The sequence below is a fragment of the Talpa europaea genome (genome assembly GCF_964194135.1).
Source record: "Talpa europaea genome assembly, chromosome: 1".
In the NCBI taxonomy this organism is placed as follows: domain Eukaryota; kingdom Metazoa; phylum Chordata; class Mammalia; order Eulipotyphla; family Talpidae; genus Talpa; species Talpa europaea.
Window position 1 is genome coordinate 41,196,901 of NC_140073.1, and position 12,126 is coordinate 41,209,026.

At 39.8% G+C, this 12,126-nt stretch overlaps 1 protein-coding gene and 1 pseudogene across 2 annotated transcripts in view; one reads left to right on the plus strand and one right to left on the minus strand.

Annotated features, from left to right (window-relative positions):
- SYT9 (synaptotagmin 9) overlaps nt 1–12,126 on the minus strand; it is a gene marked incomplete at both ends in the record, with an annotated part of 167,346 nt that overhangs the window by 24,038 nt on the left and 131,182 nt on the right. Inside the window, 2 exons of the mRNA XM_084241272.1 lie at nt 258–429; nt 1,856–1,976. Of these exons, the coding sequence (XP_084097398.1) occupies nt 258–429; nt 1,856–1,976 (293 nt within the window). The remainder of the gene's footprint in view (nt 1–257; nt 430–1,855; nt 1,977–12,126) is intronic.
- LOC311180114 (nucleophosmin-like) lies at nt 2,106–6,596 on the plus strand (annotated as a pseudogene). Its single transcript has 2 exons — nt 2,106–2,302; nt 5,557–6,596. The product of its transcript is annotated as a nucleophosmin-like (transcript).

Sequence of the window (12,126 nt, forward strand, 5' to 3'; positions counted from 1 at the left end):
GGTTGGAGGAGAATAAAATAGTAAAGGGGCAGGGAAGAATAGGAGAGCCAGCCAAGAGGCACTTTGCTAATCCTACTCCACAGCATGGTTTGGAGAACAGTGGCACCTTGTCCGTCTTCTTCCCTGTGCCTAGGCCTGGGACACCAGCTAAGCACTGTGGTGGCCTCCCCGACACTCCCCCCCTCCCCCCGCCACCCCTGCCACCACCTGGCGCGGCGCTCAGTAGACTTGCACTGAGAAAGCTCCGGGCATCTCACCGGTCATAGTCCATGACTGCTATGGACAGATGGATTTGGTCGATGCTCTCAGGAGGGACATCAAAGACTATGGCTTCGTTGTAAACAGGATTCAGAGTGTTCCTCTTGGTGGACGTTTTCCTCTTCTTCAGTCGCCTGCCATCACACATCAGTGAGACTTTCACGTAGGGATCTGCAGACACGAGAAACAGCACAAGCGTGAGGTAATGTCGATTTAGGCCAGCAGCTTGTCATTGCGGAGTTTCAGGGACGATGCCGTACAAAACTCCTTGACCTGCCTCTTGGACTGGGGTTTTAGAATTTTAATTAATATGATGCCTGGACAGTGATTAGAATTAGGATAATTAAGTCATTTATTCAAGAAAGAGCACAGGACATTGTCTCCTCAAAAAGCGTGGAATTTAAAAATAGTGTTACCAAATCACACAGTGTTCCGGAATTCAAGACTTGCTGAGCTGCAACAGAGAGAGAAGTGCAAAGGCATTTCGAAGGCATATGGAAGCTGGATGTGGGCCCCTGACAGAGCCACCCCCAGGATCTTTTCCTAAAGATCAGGGCTTTAGGAAAGGGAGAAGCTGAATTCCTAGAGGACAGGAGGGGCTTTGGGAGTGGATTTCTTTAAGTGCCAGGGCTTTGAGGCCCCATAGCTGCCTACTGGGGTGGACGTAGTCTGGCATGTTAGGGAGACAAGGGACACAGGCTTGCTGGTGGTGCCACACTGGGATGGGGTGACAGGTGATAAGGCTGGGCTCTGCCTCAGGTGGGACTTTGCTCACTCTGCTCGTGCTCAGTGGGAATTCTCCTTCTCTCTTGACTGCATAAGCATGTGCTGCCATAGTCCCCACCATCCAAGAGGGTTTTAGAGATAAGAAGGGAGTCACATCTTTTTCCTGCTTAGGAAGACAATGGAATACAGGAAGGGGAATTTATTGCATCTGATGTCCTTTGTGCTCAGTGACTGAAGAAGCAGTGATCTGGGTGTTTTATGACCACATTTGGAGAGTACCTACAGAGGCCGTTAGAGAACTTATACAGTAGTAACTACACATCGGGGCATCTTTTCTGGGGTTTTAGAATTTAAGTATACTGCTTGAAACCCTGGAAAAGCCAAACTGCATAGATCTCTGTATTTTATATAAGAATTCCATATACATATAAGAATGTAGGATTGTCTTCAACCTTCAATAAACCTGGGATTGTTTATATCTGGGGAAGACTCAATTAGATAAACTATATGAGTACATGCAAACTGTAGGTCCAGTTCACTACCATGGTGAAGGATGATGACAGCTAACATGTAGCATTTAGGATGAACCAGGCACTGTTCTTAAGGCTTTACTTGTATTAAATTATTTAATCTTACAATGATTCAATGAAGCAGATACTATAATTAGCCTAATTTCTAGATGGGGAATGTGAAGCCCCAAAAGTTATGTGACTTGCCCAAAGTGACACATCTTCTAGGTCTAGGATTGGGATTAAACCTATGCAGTCTGGCTCTAAAGTCTATGAGCTTTATTACTCTGCTAGAAACTTCACAAAGTACTACAATATCAATAGAACTATATGAGGACTTCTGATTTGGATTAATTTCCCACCTGATGCTCCTGTTATATCCATTGCTTTTAAATTCCTTGCTTTTATAATGGTAATGGTCAGCCTGCCAGCCGTTGGAAGATAGCAGAGGGAAAACATCAATTCTCCAAGATCTACATTGTCCTGTTGAGAGAGCATTAGACAGTGTTATCAGCTAGTGCCTGAGGGTAGGCGGCAGTCAGCAGGGGAGGGCAGGATGCTGCTCCTTCTACTCATTTATGAATCCCCAGTATCTCCCCTCTTCACACCAACATGGAGGAGAATAAATTCCTGCACTTTGAAAGCTTCTGTTTTCTACAGAAGCAAAGCCACTCTTTAGATGGTAAGGCTGTGGACGTCGTCCAGGGTTCTGCCACCCTCGATCCAGCCTCTTGCACAACTGAGCTGCTTTACACAGGTCCCCAGAACCGAGAATTCAGTCCCACAACACCCATGAAGTCCCCCATGTGGTTCCACTCACATCCCATCACAACCCACACACAGTCCCCAGTACAAAGCTAAGACAAAGAGGCGCCCTGAGGTCCTATGCAGCCTTACTGACAGACTGAGAGCCTTGGGATCTCCCTAACAGGTCCCCAGACAGCCTGGTGAAGGGCTGTCCACCCCCAGTCCTGCCCACAATCCCTGCACTGGTGTGCAAAGTCCTTCAAATGGTGACCGCCCACATGCATCTTGCCCCCACAGCCACCATGCTTGCCTATGTAGCCCCCCAAGTTCACCACAATACCTCTGTGCATCCCTGCACACCACACCCCGTGCACACACCTCTGCACTCCCCAGAGCACTGCACACACCCCATCACAGACAACACGTGCAGACCAGCATGTGGCTCCCTGGACCCTGGAAACACGACATGGCTTGAACAAGGACTCCGCAGAAGAAGCACCCCCATTACCCGCACAGCCACAGACCTGGACACACCAGACCTGGCCCCACCCAGCCTCGGACAGAGCCCAGCACAGACTCCTGCAGGGAAAGAGGGCTGAGGACTCAGCCTCACAGGCCTCCAGTGTCCCTGGTGTCTCACTGGGCTGCAGCTCCTGCCTTCTCTTTGTGTGTCTATCATGAGCCCTCATTTCCCTCTGCCAGGAAGACATCTCAACAGTGTGCAAACATGCAAATAGGTCAGAAGACATGATTTTTTTTTCCGCCTTTTTTAGCCCAGGGAATGTGTAACCAAAGAGGAAAAAACCGAGTTCTTAGTTTCAATTTCTGAAATACCTGAGGTTATGGAGCTGGGTACCTGTATCTAATACAGTTCCATACAGACAATGCTCTGGGGAGACCAGTTCTGCCCTCAACATCCACAGCCTCCCCCGCTTTCTTGATTCTCTAAGGATGTTTCTATTTTTAGAAGCACAAATTCAGCTCTGGAAGGTCACCTCATCCAACCTCCCTGCATTGACCGCTTTGCAGGAGGATGAGGTGAAGGGAATCTGTTTGGTCACTGAGGCCGATGGATTGCTCTGTGTCTTTGCCTATCCCTAAACCTCATATACATAAATCACCTCACCTAGCCCAGACTCTCCTGGTTCCTGGAGCCCTGAACTCAAGAGACCTGGGTGACTGGGCCTTTCCCTCAGTGGAGGAGGTGAGGGAGAAGAAGAGATATCTGCAGGAGGGTGGCGGCTGCACAGGGAGGGTGCTGAATTGTTTTGTGCTGCTGGGCTCCCTCCCAAGAGAGGAGAGTGTCTGCTCTCACTGAAGATGGAGGAGCTGACCCAGCTTCCTGCTTGTGGCAGAAGAGAAAGCAGAGGAACAGCTGTTACCACAATTTATCTTTTCCTTCATACTCCTTTGGCCTGTGGCTGCTCCTGTCTGCCTCAAGCAGAAAATCCCTCATCTTCTCACCACACCTGGCTCCTTCCCTCTTCCTGCCCAGAAAAGTAAAACAAGACAGAACCAAACTCAGGCCTACGAAGCTTCATCATCATGAATTCTTCCAGCATACACGTCCTGAGGGCCCACATTGTTCGAGCTCTGAAGGATTCAAGACATGAAGATGCAGGCTGTCTGCTCCCCGTCCTCAAGGTCAAGATGTGTAATGGAGTGCCATGTGTCAGACTGCTTTGTGCTAAGTACGTTTTTTTTCCAACAAGTGTTTATATTCTATGGCTGTTTGCTCATGAGTCAAAGAAATAAAATCAAACTTCAGACTTGGCGATATATTCAGAATTGAACGAGGGCTAATTGGAACTAGGCACGTTTGGACTTAAAGAAAAAACCCGACAAATTAAAGAAATAGTGATAAAAGTGAAAATGCTAGGTGTGATTTCCAAATGATTTAAACACATATCATTTTAGATTTTCCAAATTATGAAAGTAAAAATGTCGAAACAATACAAGTGACAAATTTTTCAGTAAAATACCCTTTTCTCATGTATATGCCACCTGTCACTCATTTCTCCAGAGCAACATTGTGACCAATCATCCATATTTTTCTCTTCATCCATCCATCCATCCATCTACCAAACTCACTTATTCATTTAATGTTTTTTTTTAAGATTTATTTATTTTTATACAAGAGCTGGGGTACAGGCCAGAGGCGCGGGAGAGTGAGAGGATTTACCAGAGACAGAGTGGGGAACAGAACAGGCAGAAGGACAGAAATATACTGCTGAGGGGAGCAGCGGGCGAGACAGGAGAAGTCTGCTGTGCCATGTGGGAATTTCCCTGGCTGGCCAGGAATCGAACCCACGCTGCAGAGACTGTGGACAGCTTCACAGCGCTGTGCTCAACCCACTGTGCCACCAGGGAGGCCCACATTTAATATTTGTTATAGTTCTTGAGCACTGCTCTTTTCCACATCTCTGCAGTGGTAAACATGAACAGACATAGTTCCTTAAGGAGAGATGAGATTGGTGGAAAATGGAACAGGAGTTTACTGAACGTTGACTCTGCTTTCTCCCCTTCACCTGCTATAGGTCAAGAACCTGCAAATCCTGGTGCTTGTAAACATTCCCATAAACTAATGACTCTCAGGAGCATTTTTGATTCCCCAAAGGAAAACTGACACAATCTAGAGAAATTTTTGATTTTCACAATTAGAGAGGCAGCTGTGTTACTGACATCTAGAGTAGAGGCCAGGATTACTGCTGAACATTCTAAAATGCACATGGCATATCCTCACTATAAAATTATCTGGTTCAGGGCCTCCCCGGTGGCGCAGCGGTAGAGCGCTGGGTTGCGAAGCTGCCCGCGGCCTCTGCGGTGCCGGTTCAATCCCCGGCTGCTCCCCGGCCACCGGAGGAGGGTCCCACATGGCGCGCAGACCTCTCCTGCCGCCCGCTGCTCCCCTCAGCAGTGTACTTCGGTCCTTCTGCCTGTTCTGCTCCCCACTCTGGCTCTGGTGAATTCTCTCACCCTCCCGCGCTTCTGACTGTACCCAGTGCATGTATAAACAAAACAAACAAGCAAACAAATAAAGAAAGAAAAAAAAAAAAACATGCCTCTATTAAAAAAAAAAAAAACATTATACTGTTTAAAAAAAAAATAAATAAATAAATAAAATTATCTGGTTCAAAATATCATAGTGCCAAAGTTGAGAAATTGTGCCTTACACAGAAGTGTTTATTTTACATTGTTAGTAAACATGTTTCCAGAATGTTGATCAAAGTCAACTATAAAAGGAGGCCGAGTCCTGGTGTGATTCTGTCCTGAGAAAATGTTCGCTAGAACAAGTCTCCCTTCTTTTCTACTTAAGGACAGACAGGAACCCTCAGAACTATCTTTTCATTTGTGAACTAAAGGCTGACAAAGATTATCACTTTAAGACAGGTAATGATGAGAACGAGCACCAGTTTTCTTTAAGAATAACCAGTTTAGGGCCTGGTGCAAAGGATGGACTGTAGACTGTTGCAGCCGAGGTAATGGATTATGAAGGTAGTCCAATTACAGAAACACAGACAACTTTGAAAATGAACAGCCAACAGTTTCCCTGGGGTTTCTGAAACAGTGCCACCTGTGGTCTTATGGATAAAGTGGGGTTCAGGGCCAGTGTATAGGGCCAGTGTATACTAGTGAACATCACCTAGCAATAGAGGAAGATGCAGTCAGAAGATGAAGAGGTGGAGGAAGTGAAACTATTAAATATACCTGGGAAGTTTTCGACTCTTAGTAGTGGTAGCAAGTTTCCAGAGAAAAAAGTAAAACTTGCTGCTACCAAAGGCAATGATGAAGACAATGAGGTGATGACAATGGTGGTGATCATGGAAATGAATCTGATGATGAAGAAACTGAAGAGGAGGCATCAGTGAGGAAACCTATGAGAGCTACTCAAGTCAAAAATGTGCAAAAATCAAAGCACAATGGAAAAGACTCACCATCAATACCAAGATCAAAAGGTCAAGATCTTTCAAAATACAGAAAAAAAAGCTTCCTGAAACTCATAAAGGACCCAATTCTCTAGAAGACATTAAAGCAAAAATGCAAGCAAGTATAGAGAAAGCACAAGAAACAATCCTGAGCACAACTGGCGAATGAAGCCAAAAGATGGGGAAAGAAGGAAAGAAGAAACAAAAACAATAGTGACTATCTTCAATAATTCAGTCTTCTATTTTTTTTTTTATTTTCTTACATCACTGTTCATTTTTGTGCAATATTTGATTTCTCCCTTCAGGTGTAGTCCCCTTAATTTCCCACCACATTGTAAACCTGCACTACAGCCCTGTGCTCTTCCCTCCCCTTCTATTTTCACCTCAGTCCCCTTTCCTGATTTGCCACCCGCCCACCTACATCCCCTTTCAGACTGAAAACAGTCTCACCCTTGATTTAAGCATTTTCTTTTGATTGCTGTGATTCAGTGAAACCTAAACTTCGCTTTCTATTTCTTGTGCATTTGCCTCCCATGTTTAATCTCCTTTGTCTGTCCCTGACTGCCCTACAAATATTTGGATGAATCTAAAATAAATAAATAAAAAGGTGAGGGATTATTTGATAGGAAGAATTGGATATGTAGAAGTGTCACCGGAGGCTGACTGACAAACAAAGAAACTCATCATCAGCTCATGCTTTCTGTAGTCAACTTCAGTATTGTTAGCAAGACAGACTGGGAGTTTACAGCAGGTATGTGTGAATTCTCTTCCTGCAAACCTGTAAACTCTTTCTGTGATATTTGCCTGTAGTATGTGATAGCTGTATTTTTTTGTCTAACTAGTACACTTTTGTGTTCCTCTTCTTGGGTGCTTTTGGTGAACTCCTTCCCAATTCCATGACATTCTAGAAGGGTTGTTGTGAATATTCAGGCTGACCAAATGATTCATGCCTTTGTCCACTGTTGACTGTTCAGAGATGAGTATGTAACACAAACAGTGTCATTTAAAGATCTCCCTGCAGTTGAAAAATTGATATTGAGATAAATTAATAAATTATGATTTTATTGGAGTTATTCACTGATAAGACATGAGACTAGAATTAATGTAAGTTCTTGTTTATGTACAGTACAAGTGGTAAAATATTACTTGGAAGTTAGACTGTGTATGTTAAAGATGTATACTATAAGAAATGCGTAAAACAAAGCTTTCCATAGTGGCTGGGCCAGTTTGCACTCCCACCAGCAGTGCAGGAGAGTTCCTTTTTCTCCACCTTCTCACCAACTTTTGTTGTTGCCTGTTTTTTTAATATGTGCCATTCTCACTGGTGTCAGGTGGTATCTCCTTGTTGTTTTGATTTGCATTTCCCTGATTACAAGTTATGTTAAGCATTTTTTCATATACTTGTTGGCCGTTTGCATTTCCTCTCTGGAGAAGTGTCTTTTTAGCTCTTCTGCCTACTTTTTGACATGATTGTTTATTCTTTTTTGTGTGAGCTCTTTGTAGATCTTTGTGATCAGTCCCTTATCATTTGTATGGAGTGCAAAAATTTTCTCCCAATCAGTAGGATGTCTCTTTGTTTTGGTTAATGTGTCTTTTGCTGTACAGAAGCTTTTTAGTTTGATGTATTCCCAGCTGTTTATCTTTTCCTTCAATTTCTTTGCTTTGGGGGATGAGTCTTCAAAGATGTTACTGACATGTATGTCATGTTGTGCTTTGCCTATATTTTCTTCTATATATTTTATGTTTCAGGTCTTATGTTCAAGGCTTTTATCCATTTTGAATTGGTTTTGTGCATGGTGAGAGGTAGCGGTCTAGCTTCATTCTTTTGCATGTGGTGGTCCAGTTTTCCCAGCATCATTTATTAACAGACTGTCCTTGTTTCATTGAATATTTTTTGCTTCTTTGTCAAAGATCAGTTGTCCATATATGTGTGGCTTTATTTCTGGGTTTTCTATTCCATTGATTTGTGTGTCTGTTTTTGTTCCAGTACCACGATTTTAATTATTATGTCTTTGTAGTACAGTCTGAAGTCTGGGCATGTGATACCTCCTGCCTTCTTCTTTTTAGTCAGGAGAGCTTGTCTTTTTGAGTTTTTTTGTAGCTCCATATGAATTTCATCAATATTTGTTCTATTTCTTTGAAGAATGTCATTAAGATTTTAAAAAATATGGAATTCGTCATGAATTTGTGTGTCATCCTTGAGCAGGGGCCATGCTAATCTTCTCCGCATTATTCCAATGTTAGTATATATGTGCTGCCGAAGTGAGCATGTGAATAAATAAATTTAAATGATCTAAGCATCCAAATAAAAGGGATTGTCTGATTTAGTAATATAGCAAGACCCAATTATAGGCTATCTATAGCAAATCAACATAAATATAAAAATACAAATAGACTAAAACTAAAAGAATTAAAAATCTGAAGTGGCTAATTATCAGACAAAGTGTATGTCAGAATAATGAATATTACCAGTGAGAAAGAGGGTCATTTCATTATGAAAAATAAGAGCACATAACAATTCTAAATATTTATGTGCCTGATAACACAGCTTCAAAGTAAAGGAAGTAAATACTGAAAAAACTATGAAGATATATAAACAAGTCCTCAATTATAGTCAGAGATTTGAACACTTCAACAACTTTACCACTATGGCTGAAATAGTAGCATTTAAAATAAATAAACAAATATTTGGTTCTCCTACATTCCTGCTATAAGTGAAACCATCCAATATTTTTCTTTTTCCTTCTGGTTTATTTCACTGAGCATAATTCCTTCTAGTTCCATCCACGTTGCTGCGAATGGCATGAGTTTATCTTTTTTGATTGCTGAATAATATTCCATTGTGTATATACGCCACATCTTCTTGATCCAGTCATCTATTTTTGGGCATTTGGATTGTTTCCAGGTTTTACCTATTGTAAATAGTGCTGCAATAAACATAGGGGTACAGGTGTTCTTTTGAATCAATGTTTTTGTGTCCTTTGGGTAGATCCCTAGTAGTGGAATTGCCGGGTCATACGGTGCTCCATTTTCAGTAGACTGAGGGACCTCCAGACAGATTTCCATAGTGGTTGGACCAGTCTGCATTGCCACCAGCAATGCAGGAGAGTTCCTTTTTCACCACATTCTCGCCAACATTTGTTGTTGCTTGTTTTTTGATATGTGCCATTCTTACTGGTATAAGGTGGTATCTCAATGTGGTTTTATTTGCATTTCCCTGATGATAAGGGATGTGAACATTTTTTCATATGCCTGTTGGCCATTTGCATTTCCTCTTTGGAATTCCAATTGACTGGATTGTTTATTTTGTTTTTGTTGAGCTGTGTGAGTTCTTTCTATATCTTTGTGATCAGTCCCTTATCAGTTGACTGGAGTGCAAAGATTTTTTTCCCAATCAGTGGGGTGTCTCTCTGTTTTGATTAATGTCTTTTTTGCTGTGCAGAAGCTTTTCAACGCAACAAAGCAAAACCAGACAATTATAAATCAGACACATACTGCAAGGGAAGAGGAGGGGGGAGGGCAGGGGACTGAGGTGATGGTACAGGGGTGCATGGTAAAGGAAACTCGATGGGGACTACACCTGAGGCGGTGGGGGGAAGCAAAAAAGATGAAAATGCATGCATTGTGCAAAAATGAAAAATATATAAAATTAAATAAATAAATAAACAAACAAAACAAAATACAAAACACTACTGTTTAACTTAACATTTTCAAGGAACTCCTTTGTTGCTATTATCCAAATAAAATATAAAAATATTAAAAAATAAAAAACTAAAAAATGATGTAAAAAAGAAAAATAATAAAAAAGAAAAATAATAAAAAAGAAACAATTAACAAGAAAAAAATAAAAAACTTTCTATGGAAAAATAAATAAATAACACTTTACCAAATATTAGTAGAACATTCCTTTTGGTATCTAGAACACCTAACAAGATAGACCATGTTTTGGGCCATAAAAGAAATAATTAATAAATTTGAGGAGATTCAAACTATATTTTCTGACTGCAATAGAAATGAATTAGAAATAAATAACAAGAAGATATCTAAAAATCTCCACATATTGGCAACTACGTAACATAGCCCTAACTAATTGTTGTATCAAAGAAGAAATCAACAAGAAAATAGAAAGTATTTCAAGCTGAATTAAAAAGTAAACACAGCTTATTGAAATGTGTGGTATGCAGGGAAAGCAGCATCTTGAAGGAAATTTATACCACTAAAATGGATAAAAATAAAACTCCCAAATCAATGATCTCAGTTTTCACTCTAAGAAACCAGGAAAATAAAAATAAATTTAAAGAGTAAGCAAAAGAAAGAAAAAAAAATACAGATTTTTGAACAATAAAGTAACCACGGAAAGAACTAATAAATATATGTAATATAATTAATAGAACTAATGAGCAAGTCATTATCAGAGACAAAATGTAATCACAAAAATTCTCAATCCAAAAAAAAAAGATGAGAAAAAAACCCCAAAATGCAAATAGAACAAATAGATCAATACCATACTGATAATTATACTAAATTTATATACTTAAGCTTTAATTGAAAAGACAGTAGTTAAATTGGTTAACAAAGCAAGACCCAACCATATGTGCTGTCTATAGAAAACTCACCTAAAATGTCATGACAAAGATACATTAGAAGGAATGGAAAAATTAGACCAAGTAAACACAAATCAAAAGAAAGCAGAGAGTGACTACATTAGCATCAAAAAAGAATTTGACCTTTTTCTCCTACTAATTTGTCAGTTGTTAATTTGGGTGCTTGACCAGCCTGAGAAAAATCCAGAGGAATAGGGGAATTTTCAATACAATGATCTGATTTTTCAGATCATTAAGATCAATGATCTTAATTTTCTTCAACCAGAAAAAAATCACAGATAAAAGAAAATAATATGAAGAGAAAACAAGAAATATAAAAAATGAGAAAATCAATGAAACTAACACCCTAACACAATTGACCAGAGAAAATACGAAATATCAATATTAAAAATGAAAGTGGGTATATATGGATGATTTATATAGACATGAAAATAGTAAGAGGATTTTATGAACAATTTTTCCAGTAAATTTGACAACTTAATAGGATGAATAAATTACTTACATGAAAGACAAAATCCACCATACCAAACTAAAGAAAAAAAAATATTACCTAAATAGCATTACGTACACTAAATTGAATAATTTAAAAAACACTAAAAAAGTGAAGTCATTGTTATAAACCTACTCAAAAAGAAAGCTCTAATCATTTAAGAAAGAAATAATTCCAATTCTACGTTAAGTCTTTCTTGAAAATAGAAGCGGTGGAATCACTTTCCAATTCATTATATGAAAGCATCATCCTGATACAAAAGTAGATAAAGATATTATATGAAAATTATAGACAAGTATTCTCATAGTTATAGGCACAATTATCTTCAGCAACATCTTAGCAGATCAAATCCAACAATATATTAAAGGAGCATCTATCTTTAAAAAGTGGGATTTATTCTGGGAATGAAAGGATGGCTCAGGATTTGAAAATCCTAATAGAGGTAAATCACCATATCAACATACCAACTAAAAGAAACCATATGGATAATACAAAGCAATCATTTGACAAAAGTCAATTCCTGATCAGGACAGAAACTCTCACCAAACTAGGAATAGAAGGGGACTTCCTTCTATTTGGAAAGGCATTGGAAAAAAAAAAAAAACCACTATAGTTAATGTTATATAATGATGAACAACTGAACACTTTCTCTCTAAGATCAGGAAACATGGCTAGAATGTCTGCTTCCACTACTTCTCATCAACACAGCACTAGAGGTACCCGCAAATAAAATAAGACATAAATAAAAGATATAAACTTTCAAAATGAACAACTAAAACTCTTATTTGCAGATGCAATGATTATGTAGAAAATCATCAAGAAACCTATGAAGGCCTACACAAAAAGATAACTTTAAAAGGCCCAAA